The following is a 25,712-nucleotide window of genomic DNA, read 5'->3' as shown; positions in this document are numbered from 1 at the left end:
TGTGGCAAGATGGCTCTTGGTCAAATCTACATTTTTACTGGGCTATCGTTAAGGTTACAGCTCCAATGGACATTGCCTGTGGGCTTGCCCAGGTCCACCTGGGCCCTGGATGGGATGGGATGTTATCGACGGGGGCATGATCAAGGAGGCTTAGTGTTTTCCAAAACCATGGAGTACATGGGGGAATCCCTGTAACCCTAATTTGGTCCCTTCTGCCAGGTGACAATGTCGCTCAACTGGCTGGTCCGGATGATGTCGGACTTGGAGTCTAACATTGTGGCTGTGGAAAGAGTCAAGGAATACTCAAAGACAGAGACTGAGGTGGGTGCTGGGCTGGGGGGAATCTAGAGTAGCTGAGGAAGGATGGTGGGCAGCTGCCATCCCTACAGCTCAGCGCCAGCGGCTGAGGTGGCTCCATATCCAATCGTTCATTCCCACTTGGGCATTTGCCAGAGGACCATGCTAAAAAGTGTTCAGCTTGAGGGGGTTTCCCCAAGCAGAACCTGATTATTTGCTTCAGGACTCTGAGGATGGTGAGAGCACTGGCGTGCTCAGAGGAGGCGGGTAGCAGATGGGTCAGGAACCAGATGAAGGAGGTACAGGATTGGGTCAGGCAGCAGGAAGGTGAGCAAAGCTCCGCTGAGTCATGGGAGCAGAGACCAGGAAGTGTGACCTTTGTGGAGGAAAAGGAGTTGTCCTCCACTGGAGCATGCAGACTACACCACCGTTCTCCACACCACAGATCTGATCATAACCAGGAACTGAGGTCTCTGCACCATGCTCCCCACTTAGAGACCAGCCCAGCCCTCCCAGCTGACTTGTTTTTCACAAACTCTTTCCTCCCTGGGCCTCCCAACCCCATCACCCACCGGTGTCTGTCCGTCACCTCGTCTGGCTTGCCCGCCCTCTCCATTGAGCCTAGGTTCCCCACCCTGACACGAATGTCCCCAGCTCTCTTGATCCTTATGTGTTGCTAGGTGTATTGACCCAGGGACCCCACCCCGCTGAGCCCACCAGTCAGTGTCAACTTCAAATCTACAACTGTGCCACTGAAACATAGCAGGGAAGACCACAGATCAACTTCAAGTGTGGAACCCACTGCTGGGTTCATCCTACTTTATTCACACACCACCACTTTAAGAGGGCACTCTTTCAAACACCTCCCCTTTCACACAAACACACACACAAGGTACAAACCCCCTTAATGCTCTCCCCCACACCCAGTGGAGACCTGTAGGGAAATAGGTTACCTGGAGTGAGTGGCTTTAGCCCCACCCACCCCACTCCTGTACCTGCTTGACTCCCTTCTTTTGCTTTCTTTGTGTCTTTTCTTAGATTGAGCTTCTCTCTTAAGTCCAGCCCTTCCGTTTGTCCTTCTGATTGCTCAAGGACGTGGCTCCCACAGGGCTTCCCCCCCAGCTCCTGCTCCCTCCGTCTTGCTCTCTCCTTTGGGTAATCTTCATGCAGACATCACAGCTGCCACTGGAGACACACCAGCCGTTTCTCTGTTTTCCTTGCTTGTGGAGTGTGTTTCCAGGCATGGGTTACACAGGTCTGCATCACCCTCGATGGCGTCTGCCTCCTCACCCTTCATGCTGCTGTCACTGCTCACCCGTGACTGCCCTGGATCTCAAGCTTGGAGACAAGTTTCTGTTCTCATTTAGTTCAGCTTCCTGACAACATGCAGACAAAAGGCTTTTTACTTCCGCTGGGACCTGGTGTTTCCTGCTGGAGTCTGGGACTTGGCTTGCCCTCTGTCTCTCTGTTGCCGCTGAGTCCCCTGCCTGCGTACATACCCCCAGCTCCACTGCTTCCCTACTTCTGCCTTCCCCAGGCATCACTCCCCAGATCTTCTCCGTGCCCGGCAGTTCAGTCTCTGCCAGTTCAGGCAGGGGATCCTCAGTGTCCAGTCCCGCTGTTTTCCTGCATACCTTAAGAGAGTGCCATCTGTGTATCCTAGTGTTTGTTTAAGAATGATCAATTCCAAAGTCTGAGATGCAGAGAGAGGGAGAGGGAGGGCTTCCATCTTCTGGTTCACTTGCCAAGTGGCCACAACAGGCAGGATTAGTTCCAGGCCAAAACCAGGAGCTTCTTCCCGGGTCCCCCATGTGGGTGGCAGGGGCTTCACTGGGCTGGCCATCATTGCTACCTTCCCAGGCACATTAGCAGGGAGTTGGATTGGAAGCTCAGCAGCTAGGAACCTAACCAGCTCCCATAGGGGATGTTGGTGTCTCAGGTGGTGGTATAACTTGCTCCTGGCATTTGACTGCTGGCCCTCTGGCTTCTCACCTCGCAGCTAGGCTGGCCTTCCCCTGGGAGTGCAGCTGACCAGGCCAGCATACAGGGCCTCGCCCCTCTGCAGCCTCCTGCATCATGTGTGGCTGCATGCTTTGCTCTGCTGGCCTCAGTGTGCTTACTAACTTTGGGATCAAAGCCCAGTGTTTGCTCTTGCACTGGGCTCCCTAAGTGACCAAGCCAGTCCTGTCTCAAAGCCACCATCAGCATTAAGCCAGCCTGGTCCCCTCGTGGCTGTCAGAACCCTCCTTTCAAAGCCCACTGAATCATACCATTTGCCTGTGTTCAGCCCACTCAGGATCTGCAAATCCACAGCCTTAAAATGGCCTGCAAGGTCCTACATGCGGAGCCCACCCAGGGCCTCAGCCTCCAGCTTCTCACCTTTGCCACTGTGCTCCTTTGTGTTTGCTGTTCCCTCTGCCTATCATGCCCTTCCTCTAGGTTCTACTTGGTTTGCTTCTCTCGCCTCCTCCAGGAAGCCTTCCCTGACTAGTCTGTACAGCACAGCAAGATGAAGCACTTCCTGGCCCCTGATAACTCATCATTTCTTGTATCGCTATACAGATTTGCTCATTTGTTGACTGTGCCCTTCTGTGTTGAATGTAAGCCTCGTGGGGGCATGGTGGCAAGTCACCATGTGACATGGCCCCAGTGACAGCAAGTGGGTAACAGTGACGGAAGGGGGAGCTGGGACAAGCAGAAAGTCTCCCCACCCCAGGAACATGGGGCACAGAGCATGCAGGAGGGGGACAGGCTGAGGAAATTTGGGAGTAGCTATGTGGGGAATCCAAGCTGAGAGATGAAGGTGAACCCCAGGTGAGGGGGCTGCGTGCTGAGAAGCCCCGTGCCTCTCTCTCCAGGCCCCTTGGGTGGTAGAGAGCAGCCGGCCTCCCAAAGGCTGGCCCCCGCATGGGGAGGTAGAGTTCCGGGATTACTCTGTGCGGTACCGGCCGGGCCTGGACTTGGTGTTGAAGCAGCTGAACGTGCACGTGCACGGTGGTGAGAAGGTAGGTGTGAGGTGGGCAAGCCTGGGTGTGAGCTTGGGTCTGGGTGGGGTAGAGGGGGGGAGGTTCCAGACTGGCCCCATGGGGCCTCCCAGCTTCCCCAACAACCCCTTCCCCCCTTGCCATGCAGGTGGGGATAGTGGGTCGCACAGGGGCTGGCAAATCGTCCATGACCCTCTGCCTGTTCCGCATCCTGGAGGCGGCCGAAGGGGAGATCCGCATCGATGGCCTCAACGTGGCCAGCATCGGCCTCCACGACCTACGTTCTCAGCTGACCATCATCCCCCAGGTAGGACCTTGTAGGGTCTGGCCAGTGTTCTGGTTTAGGGGGCTGTGAGGGGAAGCCACACTCCTGTTTAGGTGGTATGAGGAGCGAGACCAGGACCTCAGTTTCGCAGGCTAGCGGGCAAGCAAAGTCACCCTAGATGCCAATCAGCAGATCACGCTCAGCAAAACCCTGCCCTCTGGCCGGATCCAGGCAGGTCCTGCCTTTTGATTTTGTGTCTCAGCAGCTGGGGAGGGGTCCCGAAACTCCTTCTAAGCATGCCAGCACTCCTCTGCCTACCCCAGATGCCCCATGGTCAGCTAGGGACACAGCTCCGAGTCACAAACATTTTCCTGCCGACTGGGCACTTTGGTGGCGGATTAACAGCCCTGGTTCCTGCTTCCGCAGAGGGCTTAGCAATGGGGGCAGCGGAATTTATCGCTACCCCACAGGCCATTCTGCAGCTCTCTGGCCCTGCCTCCCTGCCATTGCTGGAGGGCTATGGACCTGCGTGGGAGCCTTAATCCCTCTCTATTCTGTCAGCCTGGGGCCCAGGGCTCCTTAATGGGACCTGGGTTGCCTCCATCTGAGGCCTTCTTGTGTCCCCAGGACCCCATCCTGTTCTCAGGGACCCTGCGTCTGAACCTGGACCCCTTCAACAACTACTCAGAGGAGGACATCTGGCAGGCCTTGGAACTCTCTCACCTGCACACGTTTGTGAGCTCACAGCCTGCTGGCCTCGACTTCCAGTGCTCTGAGGGCGGGGAGAACCTCAGGTAACAGCCTGGGACAAGCCACACAGGAGCAACAGCCCTCGCTGCTAGGGCTGGATTGGTCTCAGATGGCAGGGTGCCCATCCCTGCCTGGCCATGGAGCATTGGTTTGCATCAAACGTGTTCTGTGTGCCAAGCACTGTACCCACTTCACTATTCTCTCCCAGGAGCCCTGTGGTAGAGAAATTGAGGCATAGAGGGCCATTAGGGGGTTGGCCAAAGTTTCCCAGGTGGGAGAAGGGCAAGCTGGGAGTTGGACAGCTATGGGGAATCCCAAGCCCTGTGGGTCACAGGCGAGGACTTCGCGCTGGGTTTGCACTGGCAGAGGCGGGGCTGCACGGCACCTTGCTGCAGGTAAGAGGGTGCCCTCAGTGCCCATGGGAAATTGCAGGCTCATTGCCAGAGGGCTGCAGCCTGGTCAGAGGGTATAGGTGTGGGAGGAATAGGTCCCTTAGGCCCTACTTTTTCTCCCATGGAAAGCTGTTACAGCCCAGGCTTGTGTCCCCAACTACTGGGCTGTTCATCCAGGAAGGCCAGGAGTCAGCTCTTATTTGAGACACTCCTGCCTGTGTTTGTGGTGTGGTTTCCACAAGCTGCTTAACCTCTCTGTGCCTCTCTCCTTTACTGCAAAACAAAGAAAATCCTGTGTTCCGTACCTCTTCATATCATCCCGCCCAATAAAAATACATGTAATTAAAACCTTTCCTAGAGGCCATATTCAAAAAATATTTTATTTGGAAGGCAGAGTTAGAAAGGGACATATATATAGAGAGATCTTTCATCTGCTGGTTCACTCCTCAGATGACCACCACGATTGGACCAAGTGTAAGCAAGGACCCAGGAGCTCCCGTGGTTGGCAGGGGCCTGAGGACTTGGGCCGTCCTCTTCTTTCCCAGGCCATAAGCAGGGAGCTGGATCAGAGTGTAGCAACTGGGACGTGAACCAGTGCCCATATGGATGTTAGTGGCACAGATGGCTGCTTAGCTCGCTATGTCACAGCACTGGCCCCCTAACCACAGTTATACAGATATACAGATGTACAGAGGGGAGTGGCAGAGAAGATCTTCCGTCTGCTGTTTCACTGCCTAAGTGGCCACAATGGCTGGAATTGCACTAATCTGAAGCCAAAAGCCAAAATCCTTTTCTGGGTCTCCCACAGTGGAAAGTAGGGCCACCAGAACTTGAATCAGCACCCATATGGGATCCTAGCACATGCAAGGTAAGAACTTTAGCCACTAGGCTACTATGCTGGGCCCTAGCCTCAGTTTTTTATTTTTATTTTTATTTTTACAGTTTTTTTTTTTTAAAGGGAAAAAGGTTTGACACCCTGGTGAAGTAAGCTAAGCCTCTGTGTGCAGGGCCAACATTCCATATGGATGCTGGTTCGTGTCCTGGCTATTCCACTCTCTGTCCAGCTTCCTGCCTACAGCCTAGGAAAGCAGCAGAGGGGATGGCCCAAGTGCTTGGGTTCCTGCACCCGTGTGAGAGACACTGATAAGCTGTTGGCTTCAGATCGACTCAACTCCAGCCATTGTAGCCATTTGGGGAATAAACCAACAGATGAAAGACATTTCTCTGTCTCTCCTTTTCTCTGCAATTCTGTCTTTCAAATAAAAATAAATCTTTTTTTAAAAAAAGCAAAGAAAATCAGTAGATGAAGCAACTTTTAGTAGCATTATTGGTTGAACACATGTGGACATTTTGCTGATACAAGTTATTAATAATACAAGTCTGAAGCCTGGTGTGTGTAACACAGCCTGTCACACTCCAGCCACAATGTGGATGCTCAGTGGCCACATGTGGCTGGTGGCTACCCGGGGACAAGGCATTCTGGGGGTCACTATTGAACTTGAGCAACACTCAGCTTGGATATACATCTGAGAGTCAGTTCTCCTGCCCTCACATCCATTTTTTTATGCTCCACCCATGGCCATGGGTCCTCCCCAGACCTCAAAAACGACAACAGAAAGCACTTGTTCTGCACCCAACAGTGTTGGGAGTGCTCTGGCCTGCTCTCTCTGGTTTCATGTGTCCTGCTGTCCTGGGGTCCTGAAATGAGGCTTCATGGTGTGAACTTGTTGGCCCAGAACTGCTTGGCCATCAGGGGGTAGAGAGGGGACTTGGGAAGTGAGGGTTTGTGTGTGTCCCCCACCTTGGTGTGCTGTATCTGAGCCACCCCTTTCAAGTCACATAACCAATGGGCTCCCCTGCCTGTCCCCTACTCCCACCCAGGCAGGCAGCCTTTCCCTACCAATGTGCATCTTCCCTGTCAGGAGGTGGCAGGTGCACAGGTGTAAGCACTCCAAACCCTGAGTCCTGCAGCTCCCTTCCTGCTTATGTCAGCACTTCCTGCCCCAGAGCATCCCCACCCCCACATGCACCAGCAGCTGAGACAAGACCTGGCTCCCCTACCTCCCATACACAGCTTGGAGCTACTTTAAATGTAACCTGCATCGTGTGCCAGTCCCACCATAAATCAGCCCCAAGTTCTGTCTGGTGGCTCATTCTGCTGCCAAAACCCTCATTAGTTGCGGGAAAGGGCCAGGGCTGGATCCTGGCCATCACTCTGGCCACGGTGACTCACTCCTTAGGGAAGGGCTGAGGTATTTGTCCTTGGCTGGGAGGGGAGTGCTGTGGCCACGGTGGCTGGTAACCTGGCCTGGCTTAATCTACCAGCTCTGGTTTCCAAGACAGGAGACTGAAGGTATGTGTCCCATCCCTTCTCTACTTCCCCAGTGACCAGACATGGGGGGGCGTCCCCAAGTTCTCCCTGCCCTACCTCTTCCTCCCTCCTTGGCAAAATAGAGTCCTGGCCTGTGTTCCCCATGGGGGTGGGAGCCGATTGCCTGAGCTGTGTTACATTAGGTTCAGCAAGATGATGTAACTACCCCAGAAGAGAAGTGCAGCCTTATTCTTACTAAAGTATAATTGACTGACAGAATAGAACAAACTTCCTAGCTCTAATTAAAGAGGGAAATGGGTAAGAAAGCAGGGTGAGGGGAGGCTGGGATTTCCCCTGAGTGCTGGCTCTACCCCTGAGGCCTCCCCTTACCTTGTAGTGTCCTGACTTCTGTTCTGTGTTCCAGAAAGGCTGGGCTGTTGAAGAGATAGGAGAAGTTAGAAAGAATAGCTCCAGAAACAGCATTGGGAGGGTGGCCTGGAGGCAGGTCACAGCTGCCCTGCCACAAATCTTTGCCTCTCCCTCTTCAGCGTGGGCCAGAGGCAACTGGTATGCTTGGCCCGAGCCCTGCTCCGCAAGAGCCGGATCCTGGTTTTGGATGAAGCCACAGCTGCCATTGACTTGGAAACTGATGACCTCATCCAAGCTACCATCCGTACCCAGTTTGACAACTGTACTGTGCTGACCATTGCCCATCGGCTTAACACAATCATGGATTACACCAGGTGGGCTATGGAAATGCCAGCAAGGGTGGCCTGGGTTGGTTTTTTTGGGGGGGCGGGGTGGTACCTGTAGCAGCAGATCAAAATTAGGGCATGGGAGAGTTCCAGGGTTGGCTAGGACAAAGCAGGGCAGAGCAGGGGTTCCCAGGTTATATACAATCAAGAAGCAGAATGGGGAGTGGTGACCTGGGCACAGGGGTGGGGGTCACAGGGATTCTTGAGGAGTTATCAGCATGTTGGGAAACAGCCACTGGTGCTTCCCAGCACTGCACTTATGCACAGGCTGCCTACCCACTGTCCCTATGGATAAGGTGAGGGTAACAGATCCTTGGGGCTGAATCACACCTCCTCAGCACCCTTGACACAGTGCTCGCGTGTCATTATACCTGTCAGGAAAGGGGTGTGATGCCCGGGTACCCGCCTTGGCATCTGGCCCCGACAGCCAGAAGGAGCTGACGCCTTATGGCCCCTGACTTCAATATGACCTTGGGCCATTTGCAAGGCCGTTTTGGGCCTGTTTCAAGTGAGAATGGCGTCTCTGGGGACTGCTGAAGGGAATGAATGACATAATGCACAGATGGGACTGGGAGATGCCAGCAGCCTCGCTGTCCCTTGCCGCCCTCCTTGCTGTAGACCTCCCAGCACAGCATGGCACAGGGAGGGGTGTCCTCCAAGGATTAGGACTTTGCCTGCAGAATCTTAGGGTTGGGTAGGGAGGGAGGGAGCAGACCACTTGGCAAAAGGAAAAATTGTAGCCTACATCCTCGTGGCATCAAAGGTATGGCATGAAAGGTGAAGGAAGAGAGGACAGGTAACTCCAAGGGAAGTAGGAAGGGGCCCTGTGGAAGGAACACAGTGGCACTACCTCCCTCCCAGGTTTTCATTCCTCCACTAAACACCTGGAGGGCAAGGGGAGGTGGGGACATGCCAGACCCTGACTCTCTCTTGGAAGTATCCCCAAAGAGCCCTCAGGGTCCCTGGAGCTGAGTCTGAGGCTACTATCTCAGGTCCATCCTCACCTGCTGCTGAGGGAAGAGGATGGGTGGACGGAGGAGGACAGGTGCCCAGGAGCAGCTCGGGCCCCAGCACAGGGCTGAGCCGAGGCTCTCTTCTCAGCCTCTGCTGCCCTTCCTCCCCAGTGGTTCACTTAGCAGCCCAGGGTGGGAGGCTCAGGCTGATCCTGGGGGTGGGGAGTTGGTTCATTCTGGTGAAGTAGGCAGAAATAATCACGCTACAGACGCATAATGAGCCAGCAGGGGTCCATGTGTGTAGGCTGAGGGACAGCCAGGACACTTCCTCTCCTAAGTGAGAGCACAGCCAGGCACAAAAGGAGAATCAGCGCTGGGGGAGGAGCTGGGGGATGAGGCAATGGATGCAGGAGGGGCCATGAGCAGCAGAGAGCAGGCCTCCCTGCACCTAGGAGAACCTGGGAAAGCATTCAGTCCTTACCTTATGACCACAAGACGCTAGCAAAGACTTTGATGGGGGGCAGGGTATGAGGGTGGGTGGCTCGAAGGGGACTGAGTGGTCTCTCAGGCTCCAGTTTGGGCAATGGCCAGCCAGTGATGCCCACAAAAACACTCCTCCCCAGGATGGATTTCTTGGGGGCACCCCCGGAGGTGGGGACCAGCAGCAGTTTGTCCCCTCCATGCCCCCCTGCATGGTGTAGCATAGTGTCTCTCCAGGCTCAGGGTGCCCACTCCCTCCTGCCGCATGTTGGTGGTGCCGCCCTGTGGACCTTGCACCAGGTGCGCCTTTTGTGGCACTGATGGGAAATGAATCCCAGGGCTGGGCCAGCCTGTGCGGTGGGAGGGGGCGGGGAGATCCACCCAGCAGCAGCCACAGCCAGGTTGGCAGCCCCAGTCCCAGATTTCACTGCAGCCGGCTTCCCGTTGTGTGCCTTTGTGAGCTGGCACAAAGCAGATGGACATGCGCAGGGCTGTGGCTCCCCACAAGCAGCCTGCTCAAGTCCTCTGACCCTGGTGAGGGGAAGGGCTCATTAAGGAAAGCTTACAGAGCCCCAACTAGTGCAGATGAATAGGGCCTGGTGTTTGATCCCAGAACCTGCTCCATCTGCCAGGGGAGCTCGCAGGATGGCTAAAATAACCAGGCTTCAAGTGTGCACATGTGGCGTAGCAGCTACACTGAAGCAGGGGGGCTGGAACGTCATGGTGGGGGACTGTGCCGTACCCACAGGGCAGCGCTGTACCACGTGGCAAGGACAGGACTGCTAGACACCTGACCTTTTTTTTTTTTTTTTTTCTGCCTTGGCTAGAATCCTGGTCCTGGACAAAGGAGAAGTCGCTGAATTTGATTCTCCCACCAACCTCATTGCTGCCAGAGGCATCTTTTACGGGATGGCCAAAGATGCTGGGCTAGCCTAGAACACCTGCTTCCAATTTCCTCCTGATCTGCCCTGGTGCTTGGCAGAAGGGCAGTGACACCAAATGAACTGGATGGCAAATGCCAAAGGAAAGGGGCAGTTTTGAAGATTTTGCCTCCACAGAGAACCTTCCAGAATGACCATGCTAGACAACTGAACATGGAAGTGAGGCCCTGGAAGTGAAGGACTCGGCTGCCAGGGTCACGGCTGCTGGAGAGGTCTCTTGTGCTTTCGGGGTGTTGGAACCCTAGCCAACTGTTCTTTCCATCCTGCACTGTTTCTTCAAGGGATGGTCTCTCTCTCTCCTCTGACTTCCCATACCTTCTCAAAGTGTTGTGGTTTTGTTTGTTTGAGACAAAGGTATTTCCCTCTAGAACAGAGGACTGTCGGATCAGGCTGCACCTTGGATCTTGAGGCCTGACCCCTGCCCACATGCATTACAGACAAAGCACTGATAAAATAAAGTGGTGGGCAGCACACCAAAGTGGCTTTTTCCTGCCTGTTCATGAGGTTTGGGGATTGGGACCAGGGAGGCAGGGGGAGAGGACGAGGACATACACATGAACGTAGTGGAGGTTGTCTGGACACATCACACCCCAGAGCTTTTGGCTGGAAGTACTGTCTTCCCAGCCAGACTTCCCTGGGCAGGTGCCAATAGTTCCTGCTCTCCTGTGCAGACACCCTAACAAGGTGAGAAATAAGGATCCTACGATGTGACCATCCTCTGATCCAGGTCAGTTGTCGGCCCTCCCAGCCTGTGTGTCTGGGCGCCGAGAAGCTGGGGGCTTGTTTTCTTTGCTTATGTACAAGTCTGTTCCCAACAGTTCCTCAAACCTGCAAGGCCTCCAACTTGTTCCTTTCCCTCGTCCTACAGGAGCTGGCGGGTGACTGGCTGAGGCAGCCCCTGTCTCGATGGTCCCCGTCTCTTGGAGATGTGAGGTGGTGACTTAAATTTGTCTTTGTGAGCAAGCCAACCACAAATGCACCATCCGCAGGGCAGAGCCCGCTAGGCAGAGGGTTTTGTGTTTGGGGTGACTCTTTCTCTCAGAGAGCTCACTAAACTTCCAGTCTCCTTTGCCCCTGGCTTGTTGCGGCCCCAGCTGGAAGGCCTGCAGCAGGTACAGAAGCGGCGCCCTGGACGTGGGTTTCCCAGTGGCTCTGGGTGGCTGGTGCTGCAGCACCATTTGCTAAAGGTTAATCACATTGTTTTGGCAGGCCTTGTCTGCCTGGGTTGTTTATGAGTACATGGAAGATGACTCCCATTCGGGCGACAACACGAGAAGGCGCAAATGCCCAAATTATTCTGTCTCTCCTTAGTGCTATGCAAAGGTCTCTGTTATGCTCTCTGATTTATCAGGCCAATTTGGCATGACGTGTGCTTTGGGAGGCCCTGGCTGGCCTAAGCCATCAGCAGCATCTCCAGCTCAAGGCTGAGGAGCTGAGGTGGCAGGCTGGATCGCTCTCTCCTAGCCTGGGTGCTGACTTCCCCGCTCACTGGGGCCCTGACAGGTGCTGACAGCCAAATGGCTAGGACACAAAATGTGGGTCATGGGGGATGACTCCTATCGAGCTGGCTCGCCTACCCCAGGGAAAAGGCGGCCACCACTGTGACCCAGGAGGAAAGATGTCGCACAAAGCACACGTCTCCAGGTGCCCCTGACAGGCCCTGTGCTGCAGCAGCAGCGAGACAGGAGGCTCAGGTGGAGAGCGGGCCCTTCTATTCTCGCAGGGCAGCTGATCCCCGGGACTGCCCATCAACTTGAACTCCCTCTGATTAGATGTGTAATGCTGGTTAGGAGACCAAAATGAAAGAATATGGACCCAGTCAGTTAATATTTAATTTTAATAATACTTGTTATGTTTGGACAGTCAGCAATGCACGGAGGGAAAACTCTTCAGTGAATGTTTACACACAATGTGAACACATGCTTTAAATATGCAGTGGGGGAGGAGGGGTGAATTCACAGTTAACAAAGCTAAAAACAAATCCTTGTTATAAATTACACAAAGTATATAAAAATATTTCTCTGAATGCATAGATTAAGACTTTAAACTCACCTACCGGCAACTGTGCAGTCTTCTCCCACCACCCTCCATGGAAGTCAGCTGACTACAGAGAAAGATTTTATAAAGGAGAAGAGACCCGGCTCCTGCCCGGCAACACACGAGGCCTCTGCTGGCCTGGCCCCGCTGCTCTGTGGGCTGCCTCCCAGCCAGGGCCTCCCTGCTCCCTGGCAGTCTCTCTCTCACTTCAGGTGGCTGAAAGGGTCCTCTGGCCAGTCACTCAGACCTGAATTAACACTGAATTAATTTCTGCTAGGGTACACCCAGGCTTCATTGTATCAGCCAACTGCAACTTCTCTCATAGCAAAGGGACAAATAAAGGTGACTACATCTGAGTGGTTGAAACTCAAGGGAGGTTCTTCTTGAAAGCCCTGCAGGAGGGGTTGGGGGGTTGTGGTCATGAGCAACCGTCACTCGGCTGTGCAAACACAGAAGGGAGGGGTAAGTCACCGACGGTAATTAGTGGCGTTCTCCGTGAAGTCGGCCTTGAAACCCACTGCAACCTCACTTGGGCAGCGGGTAGCAGCAGGAGGCTATTATCTTAGCACGACCCTCTCTTCCACTGACAACTGGTGCCTGCTCCCACTCAGCTGTAGTGTTCCACTGCAATTAGGTTAGCACGGTTCAGAAGTTCAGTCTCTTTGGAAACTCTAGGCACTGTGGGAAGAGACTGGTGCAGACCGCAGGCACCGCGCTTCCCAGCTGGCTCCCAGCCCTGCTCCCTGGATGCCTCCGTGTGCTCGCGCTTATCGTGAAAGCCAAGCCGTGTGTGTCAACAAGACGCTGGCTTCTCTCTCACCAGTAATGGCATTGAAGCAAAGGAAAAGAACACATTATTTAAAAACAACTCGTATGCCATGTTCCAGAGTTTAATCAAGTGTTTTCGTTTTCATTTTTACCAACAAAGTCTGGTAGACTTACAATGGACTTTGTTAGGTGGGCTAGTGGTGGCAATGGGGGGAGTCCCTAAGACCAAACGATCTGTTTACAAAAGCAACAAATTTCAGAGTTGTGTAAAAACCCTAATCATTTCAAAATAATCTTTATCTTTGATACAAAAATAAAGAGGTTAACTCCTTTAGCTTGGTTTCCCACAGTAGCCTTTAAAATAGCAATAGATTCAGTCTCCCAAACTGCTTTCCGTTTCTCGTGGAGGACAGGGGCGGACCCAGACCCGCAGCCCTCGTGCTCCCCTCAGGATGCGACAGGACACAGGACCCCACTGGCAGCCGCTCCCGCAGAAAGCATCAGTGAGCCCTCTAGTGACCACAGAGAGGACTTGACGCAGAGATGGCTGACTACACAGAGAAGTTGTCGTGAGGGTTGGACGAAGGACAAAGTGGGCAGGGGAAGCTCTTTTGGTTAACAGCATATCTACAATTAGGTATCTGTAGTCTTAAATACTTTTAACCTGAGTAACATTTATAAATACATTATATGAAACCTCACAGCCACAAGTCACACAAAAATTCATTTGCCAGTCCCTGTGCTTTCCCCAGTCGTGAGCATGCAACAGCAGGAGCAGCGCATCCCAGCCCTTCAGGTGCACGGTCGGCAGGAGCAGCGAGACACAGGCTCTGCTCCCTCTCAGCGTCGGCCTAGAGAACTCTTACATTCCACACATAAACCCACTGGATAGGCAGTCTCGGCTTCAGCCTCTCCAAATCACTCCTCAGCTGTTCAAAGCTTCAAGCGATAGGTTTATTGTGCACCAAGAGGCTTGGAAGAGTGGCACCACTGCTTGGGGGTCAGGGGCTTCCTACCTTGGCAGAAAAATGTTAGTGCCTACGACATGGGGCCCTCCCAGGTAGCCAAGGCATTTGGATCGATGGCCTGTTCTTGGCCCACAAGTGACGCACAAGGTCACAGCACTAAGTGACAGAAGTCCCTGCTGCATTAGTAAGTCAGCTTCGAAGCTCTCCTGTTATAGCAGGGCCTTTCCGTCAGTGTGGAGGCAGCATTTCTGAACAGAAAGTTGTTTTCACTGATCATCAGAACCAGTTCCAGCTCCTGGAAATCTTGCAGTCGAGCAACATCTTTGTCCTAAAACACAAACAAATGAAATACGTTAATGGGAGCCACGTGTTTCCTTGTTTGATGTGCTCTCTTGCTACGAGGATCTTGGGTCATTTTGAAATCTAGGAACAGCAACAACAACCAAAAAAAGCCCATGCAGGGATAGTGTGGTACCTGCGTGGGCTTGCTCTGTGATTTAATTTAGTTCTTACATTGCAAAACACAAGATACATCTAGCAATGCCCTAAGGTAACACTTACAGATCACTACAGAAGCAACTCGGGTTCCTTCAACTTTTAAACAAACTCAGGAAAGAACAGTTAATAATTACAACTGGAAAACCAGTTCCTTGTTCCTTTTTCACTACTTTTTCCTCGGCTATGATTCATAACCAAGAAGAAATCATGGTATTTTCCTACTGCAAGAAGCTACCAGCTGCCCTCAACCTTTCTTACCTTTCTTAACAGAGTGTTGGGCAACTTTCTGATCTTCTCTACTTGATCTGGATTAACACCCAGCTCACAGCAACTCACTCTCAGCAATTCTTGGTAGGTGAGCTCCTGTCGGTCCAGTTCGATTTCAATGAAATCATTTTCTCGAAGAGATGGGTTCTGAATTCTTACCTTGAGTACCAGTTCTAGAGAAAAGAAGGAAGTGTTTAAAATATTATTATTTTAACTTGAAAGGTGCAAACAGAGAGGAGGAGAGATGGAGAGACTCTTGCACCCCTGGTTAACTCTCCAAACAGCTGCAGTGACCAAAAATGGGATAGGCTGAAGCCAGGAGCCTCTTCCAGGTCTCCCACATGGATGCAGGGGCCCAAACACTTGGGTCATCCTCCACTGCTCTTCCAGGTACATTAGCAGGGAACTGGACAGGAAGTGGAACAGCCAGGACTTGAATCAGCACCAACATGGGATGCCAGTGACACAAGTAGGGGCTTAGCCTCCTACTCCACAATGCTGGCCCTTTATAAATGGTTTTGACACACAACTTGAGATCTTTTCCAGGGACTGGCCTTGTGGGACAGCAAGTTGGGTTGCAACATACAATGCTGGCATCCCATATGAACATTGGTTTTAGTGCTAGCTATTGCATTTCTGATCCTACTCCCTGTTAATGTGCCTGGGAGGGATGAAGTGATGACACAGTATTTGGGCCCCTGCCACCCTGAGAGATCCAGATGCAGTTCTAGGTTCCTGGCTTTGGCCGGGCTCAGCTGGGAGAGAAGGGAAAGCCTTCGTTTACAGAAGACTACCAACTGGAAAATAATGATAGAAAAACCATATCCTACAAAAATAATTGCCCTGGACTCTTTAAAAGGTGCTGATGTCAAAAATGAAAAAAAAAAAAAAGTTCCAAATTAAAGAATAAATGGCATGATCACCAGATGTAGTCATTATAGGCCTGGGGCAAAGGCGGGGGTTGAAACAGCTCTAAAGGGCAGTATTGAAACAAGTGACAGAAGCTGGGGCAAGATGGCTCAGCAGTGAAATCTTCGCCTTGGCTGCACCGGGACCCAGTGGGCATCAGTTCATGTCCCAGCTGCTCCACATCCCTTCCAGCTCACTGCTTGTGTCCTTGGAAAGCAGCAGAGGATGGCCCAAAGCCATCTTTAAATCTTAAACAAACAAACAAACAAACAAACACTGACAAAAGTTAACTATGGATTGTGGGTTAAAGAGTAAGCAAAAGTTAAAGTTTTTTTTTTTTTTAAGGATTTATTTATTTTCATTGGAAGGTCAGATTCACAGAGAGGAGGAAAGACAGAGAGAAAGACCCCCCCATCTGCTGGTCCATTCCCAAGTAGCCGAAATGAATGGTTGATGAGCTGAGCTGATCTGAAGGCAGCAGCCAGAGTTCTTTCAAGTCTGTCACTTGGGTGCAGGGTCCCAAGGCCTTGGGCTGTCCTCCACTGCTTTCCTAGGACACAAGCAGGGAGCTGGATGGGAAGTAGAGCTGCCGGGATTAGAAACAGAGCCCATATTGGATCCTGACATGTGCAAGAAGATGACTTTAGCTACTAGGCTACCGTGCTGGTTTTTAAATTTGGTAACCAAACTGCAGTTACAAAGAGAGTAACTCTGTTCATAGAAAAACCTAACAGGAACAGTTTAAATATTTCAACGTGAAAGGGCAAAAGGTACACAACTTGTAAACCTGAGTAAAGGGAGCTCCTTCCAGGAGCCTTGCCACTTACTGAAGTGTGTAATTACAGGCAGAATAGAGACAGCAAATCCCATCCCTGGCCACCGACTCTGCTGTCACAGTGGCTGACTGCTGACGAGGAGTACCTTGCATGTTGAACGGAAATGCTCCCGTGAAGAAGAATGGCTGGAATGCTGGTGCCGGTCCTGCGTAGGCCCCATTTTGATGCTCCAGGGACACTGGTGGCTTGGAGGGGACAGCAGAGAACCGAGAGCGGCTCTGACTCACTGGTGGCTGACAAACAGGACCTGGTTTTGTGCTTTCTGGTGTTCTGAGAACGGCGGAGGGGGCAGGCACATCTCCATTCTGTACCAGTGCCAAAGAGGTGTGGTCCCGTGGAAAGGCCCCTAGCAGGGGAGGGTCCCCAGGGGGCAGCAGGGGTGGCGAACCATCCGAAGGGGGGGATGCAGGAGGCGTGGAGGGACCCCCATTCTGTAGCTGGACTGAATCCTCCACTCTGGGGGTGTAGATAAAAGGGAAGGCTGGGTTGGCCAAGTAATTGGGCACAAAGGGCAAATCTGACTCCTTCTTCAGCTGGGGGAGGCTGGCATCATCATCTTCATCTTCTTCCACTTCAAAAGAAGAGCACACAGCATTTACACAGTCCTAAGAAAAAATACTATCTGGAAGCTAGCAGCCTTTGGCTAACAAATATTTTAGTCAATGTGCACCACCTCTTCAGGCCAGAAGAGAGAATATTTTTATTAGGCTTACGACCACCATTTTGTATGGGTCTTAAATTTTGCAAATAAAAAGAAAAAAAATCCTATAATATTGACCTCCCCACAAATAATACGGAATTAATACCTTGGCAGAGTAATTCACTTTCCTGATTTGTCATTATTTGGTTATTTGGCATCAAGAATACAGTCACAAGTTTGACAAAAGCCAAAGCACCCCCAAAAGTTGAAGCACCCCCAAAACACACTCACCTCCCATAATCTTCCTGATTTCTCTCCTGGATGTCAACTGCACTGGCATCTCTCCTTTCGTGGTAAGAATCTCCTTGTCAGCTCCCGATTTTAACAGGTAAGAGACCACTTGACCATGGTTCCGTTTACACGCCCAGTGCAAACACGTCCTGTCCCAAACAAAGAAACAACGATTTAAATCAGGAAGTAATCTGGGATTTCAAATTCTAAACCTGAGTAAATAAATCCATGGAGACAATTTGGGTTTAGCTAGAATCAGGGTATCAGCTGGTGATCACAACTTTTCAAAAAACAGACAATCAAAAATTTAGGGGCAATTATTTGGCAACAAGTTTAGACCCTGTTTGGGCTGCCTGTAACCACGCTGCAGTGCCTGAATTCCAACTAGCACTCTGCTCCGGGAGTCCAGCTTCTGGCCAGGGAGTACACTATTAGCAAGTGATGGCTCAATTCACTGGTTCCCTTGCACCTACATAGAAGATATGGACCAATTTCCTCACTGTCAGCTTCAGTATGGCCCACTCCTGGCTGCCGTGGGCATCTATAAGGAATCTAGCAAATGGAAGATCTCTCTGTGTCTCTCTGCCCTTCAAATAAACACAACTTAGAGGCAGCACTGTGGCACAGGATCCTGGCTTTGGCCTGGCCCAGTCCCTGTCCAGCTGTCATGATAGCTATTTGGGGTAAACCAGCAGATGGACGATCTTTATCTCTCTCTTTCTCCCTCTTTCTCTTTGTAACTCTTCCTTTCACATATTTTTCAAGGAAGGGGGTTGGTAATGTGGTATAGTGGGTTAAGCCACCTCTGTAGCACTGGCATTCCAAATGGGCATCAGTTCAAGTCCTAGCTGCTCCATTTCCAACCCAGCTCCCAACTTCATCATGTACCTGGGAAAGCAGAAAATAGTCCAAGTCCTTAGGCCCAGGTCCAAGTGCAAGCCTGAACCAATGTGGAAGACCACATGAAGCCCTTAACTTCGGCCAGCCCCAGCCCTGGCTGTTGCAGCCATCTGAGGCATGAACCAGCAGATGGAAGACCTCTTTCTATCTCTCCCTGTCTCTGGAACTCTGCCTTGCAAACAAAGAAAATAATCTTAAAAACAAATTAAAATTCAGTGTTTAAATTTTATAATTCATTTCTGATCCCTGATAAAAACTGATCCCCAAAGCATTAACTTCAATGACTTCCAAAAAGCTGGCCAGCGGATGGTATTATAAAATATTAATTTATCACTACCACTCATGAGATCATCTCAGTCTCTTCAAAACACATTTTTACATTGCCACGTTTCTTTCTGACAACTATGGAAACTTGGTTTATATGAGTCAAATGCCACTTGAAGATATCACCATCAAACTGCTGTTTCTGGAGCTTATTTTGTCTCCTAGTATTGTTGCAGTAGATCCCCCCAAACAGATCTCAGCTGCTTGCTCCCTGTCTACTCTACCTCTTTTTTGTTCACACATACACACGTACATACAGAAGTTTTCCAAATTTCTATTTTAAAAATGGCTGGCATTGCTCTCTTCAGAAGGTTGCAAACTTGTCTTCATCTGCCAAATGTAAGGCACTAAATACATACATTAGTTCTTAAGCACTTTAAAAATATGTAACAGGGCCCAGCACGGTAGCCGAGTGGCTAAAGTCCTTGCCTTAAACATGCTGGGATCCCATATGGCTACTGGTTCTAATTTAAGCAGCCCCGCTTCCAATCCAGCTCCCTGCTTGTGGCCTGGGAAAGCAGTCGAGGATGGCCTAAAGCCTTGGGACCCTGTGCCCACGTGGAAGACCCAGAAGAGGCTCCTGGCTTTGGATTGGCTCAGCTCCAGCAGTTGCAGCTGCTTGGGGAGTGAATCATCGGATGGAAGATCTTCCTCTCTGTATATTTGACTTTCCAATAATAAATAAATTTTTTTAAAGATTTATTTTATTTTTATTGGAAAGGCGGTTATACAGAGAGGAGAAGAGACAGAGAGGAAGATCTTCCATCCGATGATTCACTCCCCAAGTGACTGCAACGGCCGATGCTATGCCGATCCGAAGCCAGGAGACTTTTCTGGGTCTCCCGTGTGGGTGCAGGGTTCCAAGGCTTTGGGCCGTCCTCGACTGCTTTCCCAGGCCACAGGCAGGGAGCTGGAAGGGAAGCGGGGCTGCCAGGATAGAACCGGTGCCCATATGGGATCCCGGGCGTGCAAGGCAAGGATCTTAACCACTGCGCCACTGCGCCGGGCCCTAAATAAGTCTTAATATATATATATTTATCAACTACAATTCCTTGAGAACTGACTTTTCTAATACCTCAAATTCATCTAAGGAAAACTAATCAGTTAATACTGTCCACATAGGCAGTGATTCTGCACACCCAAAAGGGCTACTATTTTAATACTGTATAGACATAATTAACATGATATCAAAAACTCCATCTTAAGAGAAATTAAAGTATTCGGAGCTACTAAATTTGTCCCTGGTGCCAAACCTAAATGCACCTTATAGAAAGAAAATATATCCTTCTTTTTTTAAATTTATACTTTATTTTTAGCTGAAAGGAGAGTTATAGAGAGAGATAGAGCTCTTCCATCCACTAGTTCACTTCTCAAGTGCCGTAATGGTGGAGGTGGGCCAGTCAGAAGCCAGGAGCTCCTCTCTGATCTCCCAAAAGGATGCCACAGTGTAAGCACGTGGCCCATTGTCCATGCTTTCCTAGGCCCGTTAGCAAGGAACTGGATCACAAGTGCAGCAGCTGGGACATGAGCCAGGGCCCATACGCTGATGGAGGCTTAGCCTGCTATGGCACGGTGCTGGCCCCTTTCCATGTGTTTTGGAACGTCCTTGCTAATCAGCTCCGATGAACTGAGAGCTTATGTTTGAATAAAGAAGAGAACACAGAGAGCCCTCCCCAGGGAGGTGTGAGGGCGCTAGTCTGGGAAAGGTTATCTAGAAAGCTCATCCGATTCCAGGAAAAGCCGATTCGCCCTGGGCACCCTAACATAGGCGGCTTGCAGAGAACAAGCTCATCTAACTGGCTGAGGACACCACTGTTTGTCTAAAAATTTTTATTGCACATTTTTATTTGAAACCAGAATTACATAGAAGAGAAAGTCCCATCTTGCAATTATTGGCATACTCCCCAAATAGGCTTAGCTCCAGTTGTTGCAACTATCTGAAGCCAGGAGACAAGCGCTTCCTCTGGGTGTCTTACACTGGTACAGAGGACCAAGGGCTTGGACCACTTTCTACCGCTTTTTGGAGCCTTAAACAGAGAGGAAGATCAGAAGTGGCGCAGCCAGGACTCACACTGCTGCCCAAATGGGATGTCGGTGCTGCAGGGGGAAACTTAACCTACCATGCCATAGTACCAGCCCCACATTCCCCACTATTACTCAACACTATTATTCAACAATTATAGTATATTTCTTTAAAGATTTATTTATTTTTATTGGAAAGCCAGATATACAGAGAGGAGGAGAAACAGAGAGGATCTTCCTTCTGATGGTTCACTCCCCAAGTGACCACACGGCTGGAGCTGAGCCAATCTGGAGCCAGGAGCCTCTTCCAGATCTCCCATATGCATGCAGGGTTCCAAGGCTTTGGGCTGTCCTAGACTGCTTTCCCAGGCCACAAGCAGGGAGCTGGATGGGAAGTGGAGCTGCCAGGATTAGAACCGGCGCCCATAAGGCGAGGACTTTAGCACTAGAACATGCCACTGGGCCCAAAATTAGATAAATCTTAAAAAAAAAAAAATCTAAGTTCCACGATGATAGGGAAGTGTCTATTTGGCACATAGCAGGTGCTTCAGTAAGATTTGTTCACTGAGTGAACTAAGGACAGGGCAGACCTTGTATGAGCAGGAAGATTCTGGTACATCCTTACTTCTGGGCCGGCTATAGCCCTGAGTGTATTCATGGGTGGGTGCCTGTGACAGGGTTTGAAAAGTGAGCAATTATAATGCCAGGTGAGCAATCAAGCCTGAATGGAGCACAATGAGAAAAAGAAGCTCCCTTCTGGACATGAAGTACTTACATACTAGTACTAAATCACTTGTTCATGTCAATCCTGAGCATGACAGAGTAATTTACTGTGAGTGGGTCTGAGATGCTGGGACAGACTAAGCAGCTAAAGCCTGACCAGAGCGGGTGAAGGGAGCACCAGCATTCCCACAGCCCTGTGCTCTTGGGGATCAACATTCAAAGTTCAGAGCTGTGTGGCTCTGAGCAGCCAGGACCCAACACAACTGCCCAGGGCTGGATTTCCAACTTCTTCATGAGCTGCTGTATGTGTTCATGAAGGTCAAGGGTGTGCATCACACTTAAGCCACAAGTGATGTGGGAACTCTGAACTTCAGCTCTGAGTTTTATATTTGCAATCCAAATGTCCTGGGAGAGCTGGAAGTCCTCTAGACCAGAGGCACTGGGCATCAGCGCAGAACCCATGGGTACTGAGTGACCCAGGATGGAAAGCTGTCACCCTTCTGCTCATAGGATGCTAGAGAGTGGAGGGCCACCTGACATTCCATTGCCCAGCACCCTGATTAACAAGTAAGAGAGTAACGAAAGTTAACAGACACACTGCTTTACATATTGGGCCTTACATTTATTAACTCAGTATTCAGTCTTCAAAGTGTGCATGAGCTAATTATTATCAATACTCCCTTACTTCCTAGATGAAGAAACTAAGGCACTTAGCAAATAAATAAGCAAAGTATGCAGCATGCCTGGTGGTGATGAAGTGATACGGGGGTAATAAAACAGCACAGGGAGCAAGGGGGTATCAGAGGCTGAGGAGAAGCATTGAGCAATTTTAGACTGACAGCCAAAGAAAAGTGCTATGGAGAAGGTGGAATGCAGGCTGTGGAGGAGGAAAGCAAACCACGTGGTCTCTGGGAGAAAGTAATTTAGATAACGCGAGGACACCAATCTTCTGAAAGGACTGTGCCTGGGATTCCAGGAAAAGCAAGGACAGAGGAGTCCAAAGAAGGGAGTGAGGGGCGGATCCCCAGGAGGTGAGGCACAGAGCAGAGCAGGGAGGAGGAGGAGGAGGACACAGGGAGTGGAAACTGGGGGGCCCTGTGGTCTCCTGCTCAATGAAACAGGAATGAACCCAGGCACCTTGGCTTAGGTCAACCTCCCCTGCCAGCCACTGCAGTGAGAGAAGACTCCAGGCGAGCAGCCAGGAGGCTGGTTGGAGGCTTCTACGAGGCCCTGCTGAGGGACATGGGGTGGCTCTGTACTCCAGGGACAGGGTGGGAAGGGCAGATGACAACTCCAGCTGAAGGTGGAGCCAGCTGACGAGCTATGAGGCATGGGGGAAGCCAGGAAGCAGGCAGGTGCTAAGGACTGTGGATGGAACCCCGGAGAGGCCAAGAGGAGTCAGGGCAGCAGGCCTGGGGTGGCAGAAGTGTAAGAGGAGACCAGGAACCCAACCCATCTGTTAGAGATCTCTCCCAGAGACACTACAACGAGGACTCTCTCTGAGCCACATCAGATTCCCCTGACTTAGAAGCAACAGTTTCGCGTTTAAGAGGGAGAGTATGTAGTCTGATGCTGGATTTGTCTTCCAGCTCTGCTAGTGACTGCGGGAGCTAGGCAAACTGGCAAAATTACTTAATCATGTTTCTGGGCCTCAGTTTTTTCCTCTGTAACATGAAGAGATGACCAAAAGGTTGCGAATGAGGTCACAGATAAGCAGCCCTGAGAGCCACATCTGTGCCACAGGACAAGCTTAGCAAAGGACATCTATTTAGACTGTGCTTTATCTCCTCCAACCTTCTCCTTCGTAATACTGGAAGAGCGAGGTCGCATGGCTAGGCAGAAGCTTGGAAAAGAAACTGCAGGCGAACTAGGCTCCTTCTGTACAACACTGCCTCCCAGTGCCCAAACAGCAACTCACAGCCCTGAGCCACAGAGCAATGCTCAGAACACACACAGAGCAGCAAGTGTGTTTATAAACTTTCACACAAAACAAAAAAGGCAGTACTACATTCCCTCAATTTTCTGGACAGACGTTTGAGCTGCTTTCTTTAAGGAAAGGAAGTATACAGTGAGGAAGTACACGCAACCTCAGTTGCCTGTGAATAATTCGGGTGACCCAAGGCAAGCTGAACTTTTCTGCATTGTCCCCTTCAGCTAAAAAATGCACACAGTTCCACCTTAACAGCAGGTAACACAGTGGCCCATCCCATATGGGCGTGAGTCCCAAACTGCTCTACTTTATTTTTTTTTTAAGATTTATTTATTTATTTTTTAATTGGAAAGTCAGATTTACAGAGAGAAGGGGAGACAAAGAGAAATATCTTCCATCTGCTGGTTCACTCCCCAAGTGACAGGTGCGGCCAGAGCTGAGATGATCAGAATCTAGAAGCCAGGAGCCTCTTCCGGGTTTCCCATGCAGATGCAGAGTCCCAAGGCTTTGGCCAGTCCTCAACTGCTTTCCCAGGCCACAAGCAGGCAGCTGGATGTGAAGTAGAACAGCTGGGATACAAACTGGCACATGCAAAGCGAGGACTTTAACCATTAGGCTCCTGCACCGGGCCTGACTGCTCCACTTCTGATCCAACTCTTTGTGAATGTACCTGGGAAGACAGCTCAGGATGGCTGAGTGCCGGGGCCGTGCCACCCATGGAGGAGGCGCTGAGTGCCGGGGCCGTGCCACCCATGGAGGAGGCGCTGAGTGCCGGGGCCGTGCCATCCATGGAGGAGGCGCTGAGTGCCGGGGCCGTGCCACCCATGGAGGAGGCGCTGAGTGCCGGGGCCGTGCCATCCATGGAGGAGGCGCTGAGTGCCGGGGCCGTGCCATCCATGGAGGAGGCCTGCATGGAATCCTAGTTTCCTGACTTCTGCTTAATCCAGCCCCTTAGGGACTGAATCAATGGGTAGAAAAATCTCTTCATCTCTCTTTCAATTAAATACATATATTTTTATTTAAAAAATTAAAAAAAAAAACTGAGCATTTTCAAAGAGGGCGGATCCACACTGGATTCAGTAACAACACTAGATCTGACAACCAGCAGTATCTACTGAAGAGGAGTCCTTACTTACTACACAGGATCAGTCTGCAGGCAGACACCTAAAGCCTCAGATGAAATTTTGCAGTTGAAACTGCAAGACGGGCCTGGCACAATGGCTCAATGTCTAAATCGTCTTACAAGCGCCGGGATCCCATAAGGGAGCCAGTTCGTGTCCCTGCTGTTCAACTTCCCATCCTGCTCTCTGGTGATGGACTGGGAAAGAGGATGGCCCAAAGCCTTAGGACCCTGCACCTGTCGGGGAGACCCAGAAGAAGCTCCTGGCTCCTGGCTTCGTCTGATCATCTTGGCTCTGGCTGTGGTGGTCATTTGGGGAGTGAACCAGCGGATGGAGAATGTTTCTGTCTCTCCTTTTCTCCACAAATCTGATCTGCCTTTTCAACAAAAATTTAAAAAAAGGGGGGGGGGGAGAAAGAAAAAAGAAACTGCAGGAAAACCCTCTATAGGATACAAGACAAGACTGCATCAACAGGAAAAGTTGGGAAAGTTCCTTCTGCCTAGGGCCATTTGGATGTTTATATCATCCCTGCGGAGCAGAGGTCATCCAAAACTAAAAATTAGCCTGCTATAGATTTACTGAATTTCAAGTCCAGCCAATGGTTGCCTTGGCAGGGTTAGATCACATGAATTTCTGGGGCCATCACACCCATGGGTCAGACGTTCCCCACCCCTGCCAGATAACTGCAATTAACAGCAAATCACTGTGACAGTGACACAACAAGTGCCTGTGTTTTTTCTTTTCCCCACCCGTGGTCTTGGCTACATATTTCATACTGGTTTTAAGGTGCATATTTGCTCAGTTGCTAAAGCTTTTAGCTCTGCGAGGTGTCATCTTTAGAAACACACAAACAATTTCAACTGGGGTGAGCCCCAGCACGCAGTCACTGAAATGCCACACTCCACTAGGTTCTGACCAAGTTAGCCAGGGGTCAAGGGGGCTCGCGGGGGAGCCAAGATTCGGGCCAGGGTGGGCCACGTGGGTTGGGGATTTGGTTGCACGAGACGAGTGGGGGGTGGTGGTGAGGTGGGGTGGCTAAACCCGGCCTCAGGAAGACACAACCTCGGGGGCCTCGCCATTGCTCGGTGTCCACGCGGGGCCCGAGTCCAGGCCGACGACCCCACCCCCGGGCCGGCTGCCCTGACCCTAGGCCTCCCCCGCTCCCCCACTTACCAGCCGTTGACCTCATTTTGGGAGTTCACATCCACCCCGCTCTCCACCAGTTTCTGCACCTCCAGAATGTCCCCCAAGGCCGCGGCCTCCCGCAGCCTCTCCTGCTGTTCTTTCTGCTCTAAGAGGGCGCTCATCTTCCCCGCCGCCCTAGGTACCGGCCCGGGCCTGCCTGCCTGC

General features: G+C 51.1%; 2 protein-coding genes across 5 annotated transcripts in view; one reads left to right on the top strand and one right to left on the bottom strand.

The window, feature by feature from the left end:
- The window catches only part of ABCC3 (ATP binding cassette subfamily C member 3), a 41,763-nt gene extending 31,161 nt beyond the window's left edge, over positions 1-10,602 (top strand). For all 4 annotated transcript variants that reach the window (XM_041000690.1, XM_041000692.1, XM_041000691.1 and 1 more), the window contains exons 26-31: positions 220-321; positions 3,156-3,302; positions 3,430-3,588; positions 4,174-4,340; positions 7,548-7,742; positions 10,015-10,602. In XM_041000690.1, coding sequence (XP_040856624.1) covers positions 220-321; positions 3,156-3,302; positions 3,430-3,588; positions 4,174-4,340; positions 7,548-7,742; positions 10,015-10,123 — 879 coding nt within the window. In that variant the 3' untranslated portion in view covers positions 10,124-10,602. The remainder of the gene's footprint in view (positions 1-219; positions 322-3,155; positions 3,303-3,429; positions 3,589-4,173; positions 4,341-7,547; positions 7,743-10,014) is intronic.
- A 1,345-nt stretch (positions 10,603-11,947) lies between these two features.
- On the bottom strand, positions 11,948-25,712 carry ANKRD40 (ankyrin repeat domain 40). Its single transcript, XM_041000810.1, has 5 exons — positions 25,536-25,712; positions 17,343-17,491; positions 16,497-16,982; positions 14,658-14,839; positions 11,948-14,229 (listed from the first exon to the last, which is right to left on the bottom strand). The coding sequence occupies exons 1-5, from the start codon at positions 25,667-25,669 to the stop codon at positions 14,083-14,085; spliced, it is 1,098 nt and encodes a 365-aa protein (XP_040856744.1). The 5' UTR covers positions 25,670-25,712; the 3' UTR covers positions 11,948-14,082.

This window comes from Ochotona curzoniae, unplaced genomic scaffold, assembly GCF_017591425.1.
Source record: "Ochotona curzoniae isolate NIBS_2020 unplaced genomic scaffold, NIBS_Ocur_1.0 scaffold_2453, whole genome shotgun sequence".
Classification (NCBI taxonomy): domain Eukaryota; kingdom Metazoa; phylum Chordata; class Mammalia; order Lagomorpha; family Ochotonidae; genus Ochotona; species Ochotona curzoniae.
The sequence above is the reverse complement of the archived record's forward strand: the minus strand, read 5'-3'. Positions and strand labels throughout refer to the sequence as shown.